Genomic DNA, 20,503 nt, shown 5'->3' with positions numbered 1-20,503 from the left:
CTGAAGTACTCCTTGCCCTGAATGAGTTTACGCAAGACTCACTCCTTGTTTCATTTTAGTCCCTACTCAAATATTAACCCTTTATTTTTTCTTATATGGCACTGTCACTCCGAGATTATAGATTTGTTTATTCTTTCCCCCACTTTCTATGCCTCCCCAAGTTAGTAAGCAAGCTTTCTCATAGCTAGATCCCAAGCAACTAGAATATATGGTCTTAGCAGGGGTTCAATAAATATTTGCTTATTGAATGAACTAGTTCCCATTTAGCTCCCTCAGGAGTTCGGGCTTGTTGTCTTTCCCAAGCCTTTGTACATATGTATTCCTCCAGAAGCAACCTTGCTCACCAACTGCCACCTCACTTTAGTTCTTCACCAGCATCCATCAGGAGGTTAGTGAGAAGTCCACTCACCTAGACCACCAACTCTGACCCCGCCCATTATCTCCCACCTTATCAGGTGCTACCCTCTCACATAGCTCTGTACTCCAGCATTTTCCAAACTCTATCACTGTCACCTGCTTGGTTACCTACCCTGCATAGTGACTTCTTCCAAGGTGGAACTCATGCTGACTTTTGGAGCTGCAGCACCCTGGCTTAGTCCTTGGCATGTAGGTCTCTTCTGCTGTCAAAATGTAGAACATTCTTATGTGAACTGTTATGGTCTGATAGGTTATTGGTGTGTGTGTGGTAGGGGGAGGTTGGGAACATTATTACCATTAATTTATATGGAATTTTTTTATATGACCACATTCCCAAACAGGAAGGCTCTACTTTTGGCTAGTGGGGAAACCTATAAGAGTTTTTTTTTTTTTAATGAGAAGCTCTATGGGAGTAGATCCATTTATTTCTAATTAATTTACATTCATTATCAGTGAAATTTCCTGTTTCACAACTCCAAGAAGGCTAGATCTATATGCTTCATTGTACCAGCATCCTAGCATTGAAACTTCATCTTATTTTCTTGATGGGGTGGGAGGGAAACAACTTTGTCCAGGAGTCCATGAGTTTCCTCTAAGTTGTGCATTTGTGCACACATGTTTTTTCCAGGAATATTTTTAAAACTGAAAAAAAAATGCTCAAACAATAGACCACTTAAATAAAATAGCAAGATATTCACTTAGACTTTGCAATGTAACTAACTGTACATGAACCAAAATGGTGCAGCTAGGTCATTCTTTTTTTGAATTATATTTTTCAGGTATATCATTAAAAATTAACACATGAGGGCCTCCCCTGGTGGCACAGGTGGTTGAGCGCAGCGCTGTGAAGCTGTCCGCAGCCTCTGCAGTGCTGGTTCGATCCCCGCAGGCTGTGGAGCAATCAACATGGCGCGGCAGACCTCTCCTGTCTTGCCCGCTACTCCCCTCAGCAGTGTATTTCAGTCAGTCAGCCTGTTCTGTTCCCCACTATCTCTGGTGAATCCTTTCACCCTCCCACACATCTGGCCTGTACCCCAGTTCTTGTATAAATAAATTTAAAAAAAAATTAACGTGACTGTACTACATTCAGTTCACCACTAGAAGTCCAATTCTGTCTTCCCCCTGTTAGAGTTGTTTTTGGATGCTGCTCTCTCCTGGCCTCTGTGAGAGCACAGAAGGCTCAGAGGCAGGCTTTGCAATAGTGGGCCAGAACAGGTAAGAGAGAAGCCCATGGAAGGTGGTTTCACAGGAGTCCTGAACCTGACAACCTTCTGAACGCATCAGTGGTGAGCCAGCCCATTGCCTGTGCTGTGTGGATCTAATAGCATGTCTACCCTTTTCCACTTTAGCGAAGTCCATCAAAATGAGTTAAAAATTCTGCATCATGGTCTTGGGGTACCCCCCCCTTGGAAGAGATAAAGGAAAATATGTTTCCCTTCTATATTAACAGCTTAAAATGGGAGATAAATCCTCCCATCCTAGCCTGTTTTTACAAACTGACTTTGCTGTCCGGTGGCATGATACATGTCTAATGGATCTATTTGCCCATTCTATTTCTTTAGAGATAGCAGCTAAGAAGTTTTATCTATTATTTGTCTCCCTCCCCCATTTCCATTTTCCTAACCAAGCATGTAGAGCAAGCAGTTGATGGATGGGTGGTGTTTGGGATAAAAGGAGCCAGAATCAGATAGTTTTCAGGATATGAACAAACTGGCTTATTAACAAGGAGGCCCGTCTGGCAGGAGGGGGAAGGGGAAGGAGGAGAGGATACCAGACAATGGCCAGTGATGGATGGAGGAACACCTGGGGTTGCAAGGTGTAGACACGAGATAACCGGGGGATGCAAACGCTGATAACAGGAGTGCCCAGGCTCTGGAGCAGCCCCCTGCACAGAGGTGAATGTCAGACCAGCCTCTTGACTCTCTCTGACAATCCTTCAAGAATGCCCCACTGCAAATGTGATCTGTATTTCTCCTCCTATTCTGTAAAATGCACTCTATCTGCTCGAAAAGAGAAAGAGGCTAGGCAGGGTAAGAAAAAGGTGATGTTAGGCAGGCTTGGCTAGTTCAGCACCCAAGAATGGGAATGTACCTGAGCATCTTCCATGCATCGGGCCCTTTGGGTTCATAGCAGTCCCTTGGCATGTCATGTCATTCAGTCTGTACCTTGTGTTTTAGGAGTATTGACCCCATTTCTGCTGAAGACACTGAGGAACAGAGAGGCTAGGAGACTCCGTTAAGGCCACTCAGCCAGGAAGTGGTGGCACTGGGTGTTACACTGCTGACTTCCATAAGGCCCTCTGAAGGGCTCTGCTTCTCTGCTGGAGACATGCCAGACTCAGAGGCTTTTTCTGCCTCTTCTATGTAAGGGGGCAGGCAGCAGGCACCTGCTGTGTGATGAAACTGGATCTGCTTTTGCTGCAATGGAAGCTGGGGAGCACCCTGGCAAGAGCTCTTTGAGAGAGGTGGTTCTGCCACCTTCAAGCTGTGTGGTCTTGGGCAAATTGCTCAGTCTCTCCGAGGCTCCATCTCATCACCTGTCAAAGGCAGATAATAAATCCTTCTTCTTGCAGGCAGTGAAAGGATTAAGCTGGATTAGGTATGTGAAAGTTCTTTGTAACTGGTAATGCCCTCTGCAAATATTAGTTATTATGCTGTTACATTTTCCCTTAATAACCCAGAGCTTGGGATATAAACCCCCTCCATGTCCTATATTAAGACATCTCCTAGGATCTCAGTTATTTTGTGTTTTTCTTGTTCTCATGGGTTGTAATGGGTTTGGCATGGAAATGTCTTTAAAGCAGTTTTAAATAACTTCCACCAACCAACCAACCATCATTCTTGTGGATGTTTTGAGAATCCCCAGCAATAGTGGTGACAGTGAACAGCGATGTGTGGAGGCTGACTTTGTCCCACAGGAGGCTACTACTGTCATCACCCCCATCTCACAGATGAGGGAATGGAGGCACAGATGGGTACTAACTTGCAAAAGGCCACAAAGCTAATAAGTTACAGAGCCAGTTGAAGTCCAGCACAGGTAGTGTAGCACCAGAGCTGCTACTTCTAAGCACAACGACACAGCTAGGTCTCCTCATATTAGGCCAGTTCTGTCCAAGACGTTGTGACATTCCCCCAGGTAAACCACACCCCCTTGCCGAGTTTCTCATGCTGCAGTCCTGGACTCTGGCCTAACGTTCAAAAGATAACTCAAAGAGGCACATACCCCATAGAAAAATCTGATTTCATGACAACATTCAATAAACAGAGAATCTCAAAGCTGAAAGTGTACTGCTCTGGGTACTGCAGTGAGCTTTCAGGGAGGCATTCTGGGTTCAAAACAAATCTACAGATGAGCAAATGAGGTGGAGGCACAACATTGGAAGACCTTTTATTATTAAGTTACTCTGTAATCGTGCTCTTGGCCACTTACTGGAAAGGCCTCCATTTCTTGAGCGTTGGTTTCTTTGCCACCCTGTGAATGTGAGCATCTCACCTTGATTTTCACATTTCTCAGCTTTTCCCCCACCAGTGATTGCATACATCTTTTCTCCCTCCCTCTGTAAAGTCTCCCTGATGATGTCTGGCAGTCCTGGGAAACCAACACCCTGAAATAACTCAGTCCCTACCTGACATCATTTTTTTCTGTCACTTTCCTTCTGTAATGCTGCCCACAAAGCCTAGTGAGGGTGCCCCTCCACCTTGGCTTGCATGGCTGCCCCTATTTCAGGGATTGCTGTACCTCAGGTGTCCTGAAGTCACCAAATTCACTAGTTTTTCACTAACGTGGGGAGTTTCTGCCCTTGGCCTCACATTCCTCCCGATCAGCTCATTAATTCACACAACAGCTTTGCTTGTGCCAGGGCCAGGACTGGGTCTCAGACTAAATGAGGCCTGTGCCAGACTCTATCCCTGCCCTCATGGACATTATATTTGAGAAGGATTAGGAGATAATAAATGAGTCCATCATAATATAATATCTGTAAAAACCTGGAAACAGTGGCAAGTGCGCATACTGCCATTAAGGACATCTATAACCTATAAAACAAAGTATTTTTTCATTAAGATATTCATCATGAAGGCTCCAGAAAGACCTGACTGGTGTCCTAAGGACTTCCTGCTCTAGGCCCGCTCTCTCCCGAGGGCTTTTTCAGAAGTGCCTGGGAGTGGGCCAGAATTCTCATCTTTAAAACAAAACTGAAATTTTCCTCTGAAGTTTCCCAGGCCTCAGTATCTCACCTTGATTTTCACAGTCAGCCCATCCAGGGAAAGAATCACATTTCCCTTTCAAGCTTTCTCTACCTGTCACCTGATGATTGTATTAATATCTACCCCCATCTAATTCAGATAAAGATTAAATGAGATAATGTAAGTTAAAAGACTTCATAAACTGAGAAGTACTCTATAATTGGCAGCTATTATTGTTATTGCTATTGTTAAAATAATTATAATAATTATTATTCCCACAGAAGTTTTGTTATTAGCCCAAGGTCATGCGGGAAGGAAGCACAGAGCCCCCCACCCCCATAAGCTCACGGTGCAGCTCAAAGCAGTTCAGGCGCTCATGCTCTTGCATGCAAAACCTTCCCATATCCAGGTTATCTTGTGCTGTGTTCAAGCTTCCAGGACCCCTGCCAATGCACACTGCCTGAACTGTACCCCACGGATACCCGGCTCCTCCATGGCTATACCAGCCTGAGCTCCAATTGCCAAGGTTTTCAAAAACCGCAGTTTGCATTTATTTTGTTTAATTCTTACATTATGTTCCAGCCTCCTCCTAAATGCATTTGTTTGCAGAAAGAGCCACGAGGGGAAGTTCAGCCCACAAATAAGAATATAATTATTACACAGTTTAGCAGTGCCTGGGCGTCACCCGGGTATTCACTGGTGCTCTGCAATTCAATTGTCTCTCCTTCAAGACCATATTTAATAGGATAAACAATTTCTGCTAAATGCAATAAATGCGAACCTGGGCTGTCATCTCCATAATCAACTCAAATTTCCCATTAGAAGCGGTGGCTGTGATTGAGATTCAGAATTTAATTTGGCGGCGCTTGCCTCAACGTGCTCGTGTCGGCTTCGTGGGAGCCTCCCATCAACCAAAGACAGACCCGCTTTCCCCCATCTCTGGGGAATCTTAAAAGAAGATAGATTATAACTCAAGAAAATTATACAGCCTTGGTATAATGAAAGAGATAAAACATTATTGGATTAGCCTGTTGAAATAACAGTAGACTGCAAAGCAATAATATTAAGCCAAACAAGGGCCCAGACCCGTCAGCTCAATTGCAGGGACGCAGGGACGTAGGAAGGCAGACAGAATCACCATGCTTGCTGCAACAAGCCCAAGCAGGGAAGAATCAGCTTCTGGTGGCCGTTCTAGTGGCTCAGGCCCAGAGTGCTGGTGGGGCCCAACTGAGTGTCCTCAATGTGTTAAGGTCTTAGGTCTCAGCACTGAGCCCCCCAACAAACTGCAAGCAGAGCATGTGGCTGAAAACAAATAGGATGAAAATGAATAGGATGAGCCTATTCACCTCCAACAGACTGTTTTTTTCCCAGGAATTTGATCTCAACAAATTCACACAAAGTTCTGCAATCAGACAGGAAGTGCCCAAGAACAAAGAAAAGATTAACAGGTGTTTTAATATCAGCAAGAAGGAGAACAATAGAGCTTAAATGATTATTTGATGCAATCCAAAACATTTCTAAAAGGATAGGTGCTTAGTACCCTAGAAGATCAATTGCTCTCTGATTCTCCTCTTCACATACTTCCTTTCCCCAAGAGGTATTTGCACCAAAGCAGAGGAAAGCAGATATACTGGGGCAGGGAAAGGTGTGTTGCCCTCAGCCATCAACGTGAACTCTCTGACACGATTCTCCTCTGCGACCAACTCGTCTTTGCAAACCTTTTCCTCGTCAGATCAGTTCTCCTGGTTCTAGTCTCCATCTCAGGATCTTTTTCTGGGCATCCTGTCTCTTCCTTGTTAAGCACAATTCAGCTCAGGTCTCCAAACTCTTGCTTTTGATCTACACAACCACACCCTTCCTGCGCTCAACATCAAAGGGAGCTGAGGAGCCAGGTTCCAGGTCCCTCGGGTCAGTACATGGTGGAGATTTGTCATAACACATAGATGAGTGTGCACACACATGCACATGCACACGCACGCACACACACACATACCTTATGTTGCATTCCATCAAAGTATCTTTCTTAGTCAAATGTCCACTTATAGAGAGGGAGGGAGCATCAGAGTTAAGAAATTAAAACTCGGCAGCCCAACTCTGCCACTTCATCACTGGGACCTTGGAAAAGTCACTTAGGTGTTCCAAGTCTCAGTTCTCCCAGCTGTTCAAGAGGGCTCATATAGCGTCCACCTTATCAGGTTGTCGTGAGGATGGAATGAATTAATACACTGAGCCCCAAAGCTGGTACATGGTAACCAGTCAATGAATATTAACTGCCTTCATCATTGAATGAGACAGTGTAATCCTCAAGAGAAGAAAAATTTAATATCTATTCACTGGTTCATTATTGGATGCCTACTACATGCAATTCACTGCTAGATAGTGGGACTTCAGCATGAACCATTCTCAACATGGTTCCTGGCTGGTATTAATGGAAGCAAAATAAACTCATAGAGATGAGCAAAGTGAGGATTACCAAGATGCTTAAGCTCCTAAGGACCCTACAGTTTTTGTTCAACTCACTATCTGTTCAAGTCAGTGTGCACTTTACAATGACATCTTTATTTTAAACACTGAACAACACAGTCCTTCACTTTTGGTTCAGCCCTGGGTGGTGCTGGTGTAGGGGTGAACTGGCCCAAGATTCTAAGGGATCAGAGCTCTCTCTGTGTGCAGCCCACAATAGTACCAACTGTTAGCAAATCTCCCTTCTCAACAGTTCAGTGTTTCTGAAGCAGGACCCAAGCAAGGACTGCCCCCATTTTGAGGAGGTGGATTGTTGCATTGTCTTTGTCTCGTTTTATGTCCTCCAGAACATGGAGACCAGTTTGACCAGCAAGTCCACTGCCCATCAATGGGGACATCTATGAGAAAGAAAGTCAATAAACATCAATTAGCCCATATTATACTCTGGTGCCTTATGAGTAGGATGAGTGTATAAGCCAAAAGTCTCTGGGAGTCTGAATCTCTGATCTTCCCCTTCCAGTGAACTGTCATATTTTTCAGGTCACTGTACTTGCCATGCTTCCTCTACTACAGGGCCTTTGCACATGCTGTTCTCCTGGCTTTTCCCTCTATTCATTTGCTCAATGCTTTAGATTGATTTAGATAATTTTAAGTGTCATTTTCACAGGAAAACCTTCCCTGGTCTCTAACTTCTAATAAATTTGCCATATTTTAAATTATCTGAGCATATTGTAATAGCAGCTACAACTTCAACTTTAAATGTATTTATGTGATAATTGAAATAACATCCATCTTCCTTTCTAAAAAAACAATCTCTCTGATGACAGGAACTGTGTTTTGATTTGCCCAGCACTAAACTCCACACCTAAGCTGGCAGATAGAAGGCCCTTAGTCAATGTTTGTTAAATGAACGCATCATTTCTAGCTTAGAGACTTCCTAGCTATAGGATGCAGGGGACTTTACTTCTTTTCAATACATAAAACAGGGGTTATGTTATCTACTGTGAGTATTGTGTGTTTTTTTGTTTTGTTTTTTTTTTTGTGTGTGTGTGTGGGACCCTCACTGGCGGCCAGGGAATGAACCAGCGCTGGAGAGGCTGGCAGGCAGCCTCACAGCCCAGAGCTCAACTGCTGCACCACCAGGGGAGGCCCTGTTGTGTGTTTTAAATGAGGTAATAAACACTATGCTTTCCATTTCATAGAACTTGCCTTTCCCTGGAGGATTTTTGGCTGTTGATGAGAATGGCATATAATCAATTAGGTCTACCATGCTATACCATGTGTCCAGCTGAGCTGTTAAATCACGCTGTCTATTTTGGGTACATCTTGGGGCCTTCCAATTTATAAAATGTGAGCCAGTGAGGGGTTCCAAGATTCCCTGACAAGTAGGAATTCAGTGGCTGTGTGGGCAGGTGGGGTGGGGTTGAGGTCTGGGAGGAGAGACAATAAAGATAGTCCTGAGCACTTTGCTGGGTAAAGGAATTGTGCAGGTTGGAGCTAAGAGCAAAGGCTCCAGAGTCACACCCAGTGCCCCTGAAGCTGCATTCCTTCACTCCCTCACTCCCTGACTGTGTCACCACTGGGCAAGTGAGTTAGCAACACATTGAACCTCAATTTCTCCCGTATAAAAAGGGGATATAGATAATATCTACCCCATAAGGCTGCTGTGAGGATGAAAGGATTTAACATATGCAAAACACAGAGTAACATCATGTTTTGTGCTAAAACTAGCCAACACTTATTTTGCTCTTATAATATATTAAGCATCATTCTAGGTGCTTTATACCACTCATGAGTATCTCTGAGGGGTCATTAATATCATCATTTCCATTTTACAGATGAGCAAACTGGAGCACAAAGAGGTCAGTTACTCAAGGTCACAGTTTTAAGGATGGAGATGAGATTTGAACCCAAGCTGAGGCCAAGCATTCCACAAGCCATCTGGTATATAATAAGGAGCCTGATATATGTTTGTTGCTTTTATTGAGTGTGTCATTTCCTTTTCCAATGGTATCAACAAAAAGTCACAGAAAGGAAAAGAAAGGGAAGAAGGACTAGGAGGTTGAGATCTCTTAGGTAATAATTTGGTCATAGAATCTGAACTTTATCAAAGGCCATCTATGACAAGCCAACAGCCAGTATCATTCTCAATGGTGAAAAGCTGAAAGCAATTCCATTAAGATCTGGAACAAGACAAGGATGTCCACTCTCACCACTGCTTTTCAATATAATACTGGAAGTCCTAGCCAGGGCAATAAGACAAGAGAAAGACATCCAAGGAATCCAAATAGGAAAAGAAGAAGTCAAACTATCACTATTTGCAGATGATATGATATTATACATAGAGAACCCCAAAAACTCCACAGAAAAGCTAATTCAACTCATCAATCAGTTCAGTAAAGTGGCAGGATACAAAATCAACACGCAAAAGTCAGTAGCCTTCCTATACACAAACAATAAATCTGAAGAAGAAGAAATCAAAAAAACCATGCCTTTTGTTATTGAAACAAAAAAAAATCAAATATTTGGGAATAAATCTAACAAAAGAGTTAAAGGACCTATACAAAGAAAACTATAAAACACTGTTAAAAGAAATAGAAGAAGACACAAAGAAATGGAGAGACATCCCCTGCTCATGGATTGGAAGAATAAACATTATTAAAATGGCCATCCTTCCAAAAGCAATATACAGATTCAATGCTATTCCAATCAAAATTTCAATGTCATTCTTCAAAGAAATAGAACAATTATTGATGAAATTCATATGGAATCACAAAAAACCCCGAATAGCCAAAGCTCTCCTGAAAAAAAAAGAAGGGAATGGAGGCATCACACTCCCAGACTTCAAACTCTACTACAAAGCCATAATCATCAAAACTGCATGGTATTGGAACAAGAACAGACATACAGACCAATGGAATCGAATAGAAAATCCAGAAATAAACCCACAGATTTATGGTCAACTAATCTTTGACAAAGGAGCAAAGAATATGCATTGGAGCAAAGAAAGTTTGTTCAATAAATGGTGCTGGGAAAACTGGGTCGCTACATGCAAAAGAATGAAGCTTGACCACTACCTCACACCATACACAAAAATCAACTCAAAATGGATTAAAGAACTAGACATAAGACCTGAAACCATAAAATATATAGAAGGAAATATAGGCAAAACACTACGTGATTTGCACATCAAAGACATCTTTACAGACACATCACCCAAAGCAGTGATAGTGAAGGCAAAGATAAACAGCTGGGACTACATCAAATTAAAGAGCTTTTGCACAGCAAAAGAGACAATAACAAAAACAAAGAGAAACCCCACCAACTGGGAGAACATTTTTGCACCCAACACTAATGATGAAGGACTGATCACAAAAATCTGCAAAGAGCTGATGAGACTCAACAACAACAAAGAAAATAATCCAGTCAAAAAATGGGCAGAAGAGCTAAAAAGAAACTTCTCTGAAGAGGAAATGCAAATGGCCAACAGGCATATGAAAAAATGTTCAACATCACTTGTCATCAGGGAAATGCAAATCAAAACTACCATGAGATACCATCTTACACCAGTGAGAATGGCACATATTAAAAAAACTAGCAACAACAAATGTTGGCGAGGGTGTGGAGAAAAAGGAACTCTCCTGCACTGTTGGTGGGAGTGCAAACTGGTCCAACCACTGTGGAAAGCTGTGTGGAGATTTCTGGACCTACTAAACATAGAGCTTCCATATGATCCAGCAATTCCACTCCTAGGTATTTACCCAAAGGACACAGAAACATCAATTCCAAAGAACACCTGCACCCCTATGTTTATAGCAGCACTGTTTACAATAGCTAAGCTTTGGAAACAGCCCAAATGCCCAAAAATAGATGACTGGATCAAGAAGATGTGGTACATATATACCATGGAATATTACTCAGCATTCAAAAAAGATAAACACATGCAATTTGCAGCAACATGGATGGCGCTGGAAGGGATCATGCTCAGCGAAATAAGCCAAAAAGAAAAAGAAAAATACCGGATGGTCTCACTCATAGCAGGAATCTAGAAAACTTAAATAAGGGACCAGGAAAATGAATATAAGAAAGTGAAAATCAAAATCAACAAAAAACTATGAACCAGAGACACTTTTAGGGGTCGGGGGCGGGAGGGGAGGGATTGGGGTCAGAATGGGGGGGCTGCAATTGTATGGGGAATACAACAATAAAATTTATATAAAAAAAAGAATCTGAACTTTATCAGAGTTTAGTCTTTCATGTGTTAATTCAACACATAACATGGATGCTGTATCATAGGGAACTGGAGGTAAATGGAACATGATCCCTACTCACAGAAGATGCCTAACACACACACACACACTAAAGTATAATGTGCTACAAGCTATAATAGATATATGTTCAAAGTTTGAAAGATTAGAAGAATTTTTACAGAGGAAGGGGCATCTGTGGTGGATTCTGAGGGCTAACCAGGAGTTCATGAAATAAAAAAAAATTAAGATAAACATCTGGAATGATCCAAACAGATCACTTGCAAATGCCATGCATAGTATTCTGAACATTCAGTTGTAAAAATAATAAAATTTAAAGTCAGGTAGATCTCGAGTTTCACAGTGTCCAGCTCTCTAGCCCCCACCTCATTCTTTTAAATTATTTTTTGGCTTCCCTGGAACTCCCTTTTACAACCAATTCCCAAAGCCTCCTTACCTTGCTGCTGTGTGACCTCACAGGCTGAGCCTTGGAATCCAACAGGACAGATGCATTCACAGCGAGATTCTAAGAAGACAATACAGAGAGATCGTGAATCATACCTCGTGAAGTGAAGAACTCCCGGAGACCAGCTCTCCACACCACTGCAGTTCCAATAGGTTAAAAGAGGGCATTTCGATTGAATGGTTTAAAACAAGAAGGTTCAGTCAAGAATACCCACTCTTTATTGAGGGTCTTTTACACATACAAGAGGCCTTTATGGGGAACGACATGGAGTTGTTGTGGAACATCTCTCATTAGCTGACATTTGACCTAGTTTTCAGGGCCAGAAACTATATTAATGGTCACTGAGACAAATAGCCATTGATGCTCAATTTTACCACCGGTAATTGCTAGCCTCTGCTTGAATACCACTAAAGATGGGGGACACACTACTTTTAGATATCTCACCCTACCTTTGGCCAGTTCTGATACTTTAAGAGTCTTTCCTTATGCTAATTTGTAACATGTCATCCTGGCATTTCTTTCATCCGAATTACAGAATTATCTTTCATGGTCAGGTCCTGTAAGCATCTCAGGCTCTGGCCTTACATACTCCCTCTCCTCTATTGTATAGCCCCAGGCAGGATCCAGTTTCTAGATCCAAAATACACAAGGGAAAGGAGATTTCAGCAACTGTAGATTAAAATCTTGAACTGATGACTATATTGCACTCCCTGATGAACTGACTCTCACTTGGGTGTGCTTGACCTGATGGCAGAACATCTGGCCTCAGGTTTTTGTTTGTATGCTTTGCTAAGACATACAAGAAGCTAGACACTGAGTCCTCCATAGCATCTGGGCAACTGGACCCTTTCTCTCTGAAACAGGTCTTCTCTTGCATCCCTCTGCTGAGATTACTCCATCAACATGGGTTCTGCCCTGACTCTAGCTAGCTTACTGGGCTGGGATCTGTTGTAACCAGTTGCTCCTGAAGCCCTGTTTTGGCTGCTGGCCTGGAGTCTTCCTCAGATTTCTGTGACTTCTCACAACAGAACCATAAAATCCTAGACTTCAGCCTCTGACAAGTTTGCTCCATCCACTGTAATGACTCTGATGTGAGCCGGAAAGTTGGCAATCAAGCCCCCATCCTTACCACTACCCACTACTCTTCTCACCATGGACTGGTCAGGACACACACAAAAGATTTCCCCTGCTCAGCCCAGGGTCCCTTTTTGACCAGGAGAGATTCCGAGTCCATCCCCACTCCTTGCTGCACACCAGTCTCACCTGCTCGGGTATTCAGTTGTTACTTTTTGTGTCCTTGTAGCTGGAACCCAGCTGTCCCGACAGGCAGCGTGGAATGTGCTAGTTTCCTCTATCCTGACTTTTTCAGAGGTAGTCTGCTAACAGTTATACTAACACTTGGTTCATTTCAACGTATCTCTTGGTCAAGTCTGGCTCGACTGCTCCCTCGGCACAGGTGTCCCTATTTTACATGTACGCAGGCTCCGTGCTCTCTAGGTCCAGGTGTCCATAATTACAGGTGTGCGTGTAAAACCGCAGGTGCTGGTCATAGATGCTAATGGCGGGAGGGCATAACAATCCTGATTTTTAACTCATTTACCCTACAGGAGTTGACATAAATTCTGGCCCCACAACCAGCCTCTTCAGGTGTCGACCACCATGAGGGACACCAGTGGCCTGGAAACTGTACCTTTCAGGACAGGGACTCCATTCCCTTGGCAGGGAGCACAGTGGCAGGAGCTGACTTCCTTCTGGAACTCCTCCAGGGCCTGCTTCATGTTCTGCCTTACGGTGCTGGAGTAGGCAACGTCTGTGGCTGTCACCAGTTCATACAGAGGCTCTGCCTGGGAAGGAAGCAAAGACATTTACTTCAACGGAAAGCAGTCATCAAACAGAAGCATAAAACAAGGCTCATGGGGAATGGGCAGGGGCTGATGTATAGAGACCACAAGAGGATTCACGCCCCATCTTTGTTCTGCCCCCCCAATATACACAAATAAATTTATGAAGTTCAGCTCAACAACCACTTGCTGAATACCTGCTAAGTGCCGGGTGATACATGTTTAAGTATTGAGTAAGATAAAATCCCCACCTTTAGAAACTCAGAATCCAGAACTAGACACCAACATACTAATGGATACTCACAATGCAGTAGTTACAGGTAACAGTGGAAATTCAGGGGGTGGAGAGGAGCAGGTGGTCAGCCTGTCTCAGGTGGGGGAGAGGAGGTGGTTTTCAAGCAGCTTTTTGCATATAAACCTTCTAGGAGTATCACCCCAACATCAAATCTATCAAAATCACTCAGGTCGTACAAGGGCCACCATCCTCAGAAATCCTTTCCCACCATAAGATGCTCAGACTCTGGCTATGTGACTCATTCCGCACAGTTTCTCTTTGCTCCTTTATGGCCATTACATTTTTTGCATGTTGAATTCTCATTTCTTTCCTCCTATAATTAGAGTGTAAGCTCCTGACGCTTGATGCTGTATCTACTGCACAGTTGTGTGTCCCTGGGGTCCAGCACAATCTTGCTGAGAACCTATAATGAAAGTGGGTGGGCTAAGTGAAACGGGATGGAAGCCTCATTAGGACGATAGCAGCAGGCATGGGGGAGTGGGTGTGGATGGCAGGAGAAGCAGGAAGAGTGAAGCTACTTGCTCAGCAGGTGTGGGGGTGTTTGAGAAGAAGTCACAGATGGATGTGGTATCTGTGGGTTAGGAAACACCAGAGGCAAAGTCCAAAGAGATAGTTAGAAATGAGCACAGTCTCTTGGCTCTTGCTTCAGCTCCAGGGCCAGGTTCCTGTCCAGAGTTTGTTTGTGATCCTGCCCTAATCCAGCCCTGGAGAGTTTAGGGTCTGTCTAAATGCAGGCAATCATGCCTAATAGAAGCCTCCAGTGGGAAGAAAATTGCTTCCATTTCTTAATGCATCTGATGCTGACCTTCGCTCCAGTGGGCAAAGCAAGGCCCCTTGGTGGTCCCATTGTCTCACAATTCTGTGGTCAATGAATTGATCCAGAGGCTGTTTGCAGAACTGTCCAGCCTGCTGGCCCCATGTGGGGGAGGGCCGGTGGGGTAGAGGGGTGTGCTGTACATACACCAAAGATGAGCTCCTCCAATAACCTGCTTTCCCAGCAGAGCACCCTGAAAGACTGACTTTCACCACTAGGCATTTTCCTACCAGCACTGATATCTGCTCCAGGAGAGAGAGGGGCAGAACTGGAGTAAACCTCCCATGTGTGCTGTGTGCCAGGAATCGGGCTGGCACTTTTTGAATAGGATCCCACGTCATGCTCACAAGGTAGCAATTATTAGCCCTATTTTCAGGTGAGGTAAAGTTAAAAGCTAAGAACTCATAAAGTAGCATTGGTAGGATTTGAACCCGGAGCCTGTGTTTTTCCTAGTTCATGATCAGTTGGTTATTGATAAAACTGGTTGATAACCCACATTTCCAACCTCAACCCCAGGATTCTCCACTCTGCTTTGTCTGGGAACTGAGCAACAACTCAGGACTCCTTGTCTGCCTTTTTCTCTTAGGTTAATATAGCACATTTGCCCGTTTGGGGGTTTGCTGCTCCCTTTTCCAATAGGTCCCTCCCCGTTCTTCTTTTCCTTTTCTTTACTCTTCCCGTTCCCTCCTTTCCTGTTTCCTCTCCCATCTCTCTGACAAATACATAGTTCTAATGACTTACATGAATCATTGGGCCCTTTGCACACCTGCCCTTGTGAAAATGACTTATACAGCTGCTAAGAGGTGGTGGGTATGATCTACTGAACTCCACGCAATTCTCTCCAGTGACCCCTGGTGTGTCACCTTTGTTTTTTTTTTTTTCTTTTTAAAGATTTTTTTTTTTATTTATTTATACAAGCACTGGGTACAGTCAGAAGCACAGGAGGGTGAGAGAATTCACCAGAGCCAGAGAGGGGAATAGAACAGTCAGACCAACGAAATACACTGCTGAGGGGAACAGCGGGCGTAGTAGGAGAGTTCTGCATGCCATGTGGAACCCTGATGGGTGGCCGGGGATTGAACCGGTGCTGCAAAGGCTGCGGGCAACTTCGCAACCCAGCGCTCAACTGCTGCGCCACCAGGGGAGGCCCTGGTGTCACCTTTCTTAATGATCACAAATAACTATTGCCAGAGCTAGCATTTAGTAGGTGCTGGACTAAATTCTTTGTCCATTACCTAACATCATCTTCATTACCATCTTCGGGTAGTCTGTGTTCCCATTTTACAGATGAAAAAGCTGAGGCGCGGAGAAGTTCAGCTTATTGCCCAGTCAGAGCATCAGTAAGAGGTGGGAAAGAATTTGAATGGTTAATATTGTGGTCTATTTCCTTTCAGTACATTTCTGAAGAGGTAGATGGACAGATATTTGCACCAAATTGCTGGCATATACAGTTTTACGCTCTACTTTTTCCACTTAACATCATACCTTGAGCATTTTCCCATGCTATTCAATATCCTTTGATAAGACTTTTTTATGACTTCACAGCATCCTGTTGTATAAATGAAGCATAATGTATCAATTTTCCCTGTCACTGAATCTTTCAGTTGTTTCCTTTTTTCTTTTCCCTTTTGGTGCTACAAATAACATGAAACAAGGCATGTCTTTATATACACATCTTTACCAGCTTTTAAAGCCAATTCTTGCAGTTGGGGTTATGGGATCAAAAGCTATGAACATTTTTAAAGTTTTGGATATACATGGTTAAATTCTTGTCCTAAAGAGTAGTATACCAATTTATATTCCCATCTCCTTTTAGAAAAGCGTCCATCTCATCTCTCTCAAAGACATTGAGTAGTGCTGGTTTTTAATCATTGCCAATTTGATAAGTAAAAGATAATATTGTGTTGTTACTTTAATCTTCATTTTTTTATTCCTAGCGAAGTCAAAATTTTTGCATATTTATTAGTGATCTGAGTTCTTCTGAGAGTTGTCTATTTCCTTTGAGATGTGTCTTTCTTATAAATTGCTTCATTCCTCACACATTAAGGATTTCATTTGTGGCAAAATTATTTTTTTTCTGTGTTATCTGCCATTTAATTATATTCATGGCTTCCTTATTTGAAATTCAGAAATGATTGTTGGTAGTGAGATCCAGATGTCTGAATCTGACATTATCTTACCAGGCAGTGCTACCACAACATGTGTAGGTATTTTAAATCTGCTCTTGGTCAGAGTAATTCACTTTTAGACAATCACTGGGTAAGTTGCTTTAGAAAGGTGTGATGTATGTTATCATCGCTTAGCCAGTATTTTGGCTTCTTTTCATTTTGGGTACACAGCAGGGCAGGAGTTCCCTGTTTTCTTAAAGGTAAGTTTGCAGATTGACTTGCTTTAAGCAGAGAGAGTATCCCTCCAGGTCAAAGCCTTCAGAGCAGAGTTAGGTGACTTATCCCATCCCTGCCAACACTGTGGAGTGTCTCAGAGCACATGAGAAGATAAAGCCTCCATTGTCTAGACTCCTGATTGACAATGAGCAAAGCCCCCTTACCAACATTGTTTGGACATGTCTGATTGAGAAATAAAGTTACTGAGATTTGGGGGGGTGGTTCACTGCAGCATAAGAACTAGGTTCTCCTCCCTTTAAGGGAATGCCATTCACTGTTTCACTACTATAGCTGTTCCTTCCACCTTGGAAAGCTGGCAGTGCCAGCTCTCTGGTCTGGGCAATGCCTTTTCAGTCCACACCCTCACTTTTCTGACTACTATGGTATAGAAATGTACATGGAGGATAGACTCTGTCTAAGGTTGCCAGTTAAATACAGGTTATCTAGTTAATTTGAATTTCTGGTAAACAACAAATACTTTTTTAAAGTATAACTATATCCCATGAACTATTTGGGAGATGTAGATACTAGAAATGATTGCTTATTTATCTGAAATTCAAATTAAACTGGATAGTCTGCATTTTTATCTGCTCACTTGGGGAAGCTTGGATTCCTTTAATATTGGAAAATGTCTTTGGGGCTTTCCATCCATTAATGACCACGTCACTGCGTTTTTCCCTTCATGACTTTATAGTTGTTACTCCATTATCTTCAGGCATTTAGTGTTGCAAAGAGTTCAAAGACCAGATTGACTTCCAATTTTTTAGGATACAATAGTTCCTGAAAGTAAAATATTTCACCAGAGATGTTTCATTACTATTTAGTTTGCAGACCTTCTGCTTACTTCTCAATGAGCTGTTCATTTTGCATTCTCCACTCAGGGACGTTTCCTTATATATGTGCTTGATTAATGCGTCTTCACATTTCATCTTGTCCCTCTCAGGAAGAAGCCTCTAAGTTTTACATTTCCACTTCTTTCCTCTCTGTCCATCATATTTCTTTCATGTCAGTGTTTTAATCTCTTTGTCTTTTGCTTGTGCATTATAAGAACATTTTTATAGCACCTTCCACATCACTGACTCAATTTTCTGCAGTGTCAATTCTGTTCTTTATAGTTTCCAATGTAGGTTTCAATTCTGTTATTGTGCTTTTGGTTTCCTATATGCAGCTACATCCCTTTTCATCGCAGTGTCTAAACATCTCAGTTTCTATATTTTGTTTCATAAATTTTTCATCTTCCTGAGTTTTATTATAATCACAAAACAAGTGTATTCTGAAATTTACATCCATTTTTCCATTTTAGAGATCTACTTGTCTTCTGCATTTTTAATATAATTTCAACCTTTTGAGTCCAAAATTCTCCCCATGTCCATTGCCTTCTCTCATCTCTTCTTTGAACAAAAAGCCACCTGTCCCTTTAAAGTTTACTAGTAACAGTATCCATGGGCTCCTTCGTGGTCTCCTTCCCTGCCCACTTGGCTCCTGCAGGAATCATGTCTCAAATTCTGATTTTCAAGACTCGTTTCTGTATACAAGCCATGGCCAACACTCTTATGTCTAGGAATTGCTTATCTTGTGGACTCTTGTCCTGGAAAGCAATCACCGCTCCAGCTACTGGTAAGTGACTCTGCAGAAAAGAATTATTCTGAGATAACATGAAGCCATCTGTAGCTTTCTCATGCCAGAAAGGGTGCATGAAAGCGTGGGACACCCAGAGTGTATGTTTCCAACTCAGATTTTGCATGTACAGAGGAAGTGTGTAAAAGTCTTCAACAATTCCACCTCCCCCAGCTCCTAAAAACATCTCTGCCCCCTTTCAGCTCACACAGCCTTTCATACAACTGCAGCAATAGTGGGTGTGATTTACACTGCATTCATTCATGCTGGGTGGCCTTGGCACCTTCGGTAAAGTGCTACACCTCCAAGGTTGTTTGCAGGCCTGTTTAGATGCTTAGCATGCTAACGTGTATAGTCTCTTCTCTCTCTCTCTCTCTCTCTCTCTCTCTCTCTCTCTCTCTCTCTCTCTCTCTCTCACACACACACACACACACACATGCACACACACACAAACACATATACCACATCTCAAGTCTAGTGCTTGACATTCCCAATGCCCAGACTGGCATATTCAACCAATTTAGGTAGGTAACAGGGGCAACCCATTAATTCTAAGTTAAGGAAAAAAAGTTTTGGATAAGAAATAAATAAAGACAGGGTATCTATTTTACACTGTGCTCTGTTCATTCCCATGCCCATCTGTCATACCAACCAATGCCACCATGCCATCAGTCAAACCCAGATTTCTCTGGACCTGCCTGTAACCCATGGCTGATTTTATCCTTCTTGATGCTTGCCAGCAATGGCACCTGAAGTGTCCACCCAAAGTGGCAGAGGGGAGGATTTAAATGGCACCCTTCTTGTTCTACAGAAACTATGCATTTGGCATATAAGCAAGGGACATAGCCAAGACTGGGAATTGCAGTGTCTCCCATCAGACCTCCAGCCTCTCAACTCCCACCTTGGTTGCAAGGGTAAACATCCAGGGGGTGGCTGCTTGCCCATCAATGATGGTAGAAAGGCTGGCAAGAGCAGGATGGAGTAAGACGTGACCTGGACACCTTGCGAAGTCCCCATGGGCAAGGACCTAAGGCTAATATGTATGACAGTCCTGTTCTAGCAAATGTCTTTTTAGCTTAAGGTCGCAAAACTGTTCTTATTTAGGTGACAGGTGGTTGCAATCATTATTTTTTATTCACCAAGCCCACAGGAAAGTCTGGAGAGGAGGGAAGAGGTCAAAGACCCAGGTTCAGACCTAATAAGAGACTCGTGAGCAGTCACCGATGAATACAACCTCTGTGACCTTGATTTTTATCAGCCACAAAATGGAGATAAGCATACTTAATTTGCAGACTCGTGAGAATTAGATGAAATAACATTCCGAAAGCCCCTGGCAGAGTTTCATGAATATAGTAAGTGCTCCAAAGATGGTAGTGATTATCATGATGTATTATGCTGTCCTGTAACATAGTTACACGTGCGTGTATCTCACCGTTCAGCACAGAGTGTATTTTTCATCCTTGCACTTTCCTCTGTTTGCCTTCATTACCTTAGTTCCTATCACATTCGGGAACTTAGCGACTATTTGCTGAATGAATGAGAGTTTAAATGGACAAATAACTGAATCAGTTATTCTCTGATGAAATAAAGAATATTAGTTTGAAAAGGCTAACATTAGAAGCTGATTATTAATTTCCTTTAGCAACTTAAGAGGTCCAAATGAAAGGCAATCGGGTGCTCAGCAGTGTACTGTAATCTGTACCCCAGACATATTTTCCACTAAAATGTATGTTTCTCAAGAATAGAGCCTGGATCTTTCTGAGATCTGTGTGCAT

At 42.8% G+C, this 20,503-nt stretch overlaps 1 protein-coding gene across 1 annotated transcript in view; it reads right to left on the bottom strand.

Annotated features, from left to right (window-relative positions):
* Nucleotides 1-7,310: 7,310 nt before the first annotated feature.
* The window catches only part of C8B (complement C8 beta chain), a gene marked incomplete at both ends in the record, with an annotated part of 39,961 nt that continues 26,768 nt past the window's right edge, over nt 7,311-20,503 (bottom strand). Inside the window, 3 exons of the mRNA XM_084242777.1 lie at nt 7,311-7,462; nt 11,769-11,837; nt 13,468-13,621. Coding sequence (XP_084098903.1) covers nt 7,311-7,462; nt 11,769-11,837; nt 13,468-13,621 — 375 coding nt within the window. The remainder of the gene's footprint in view (nt 7,463-11,768; nt 11,838-13,467; nt 13,622-20,503) is intronic.

The sequence above is a fragment of the Talpa europaea genome (assembly GCF_964194135.1).
Source record: "Talpa europaea genome assembly, chromosome: 9".
Taxonomy (NCBI): Eukaryota; Metazoa; Chordata; class Mammalia; order Eulipotyphla; family Talpidae; genus Talpa; species Talpa europaea.
The sequence above is the reverse complement of the archived record's forward strand: the minus strand, read 5'-3'. Positions and strand labels throughout refer to the sequence as shown.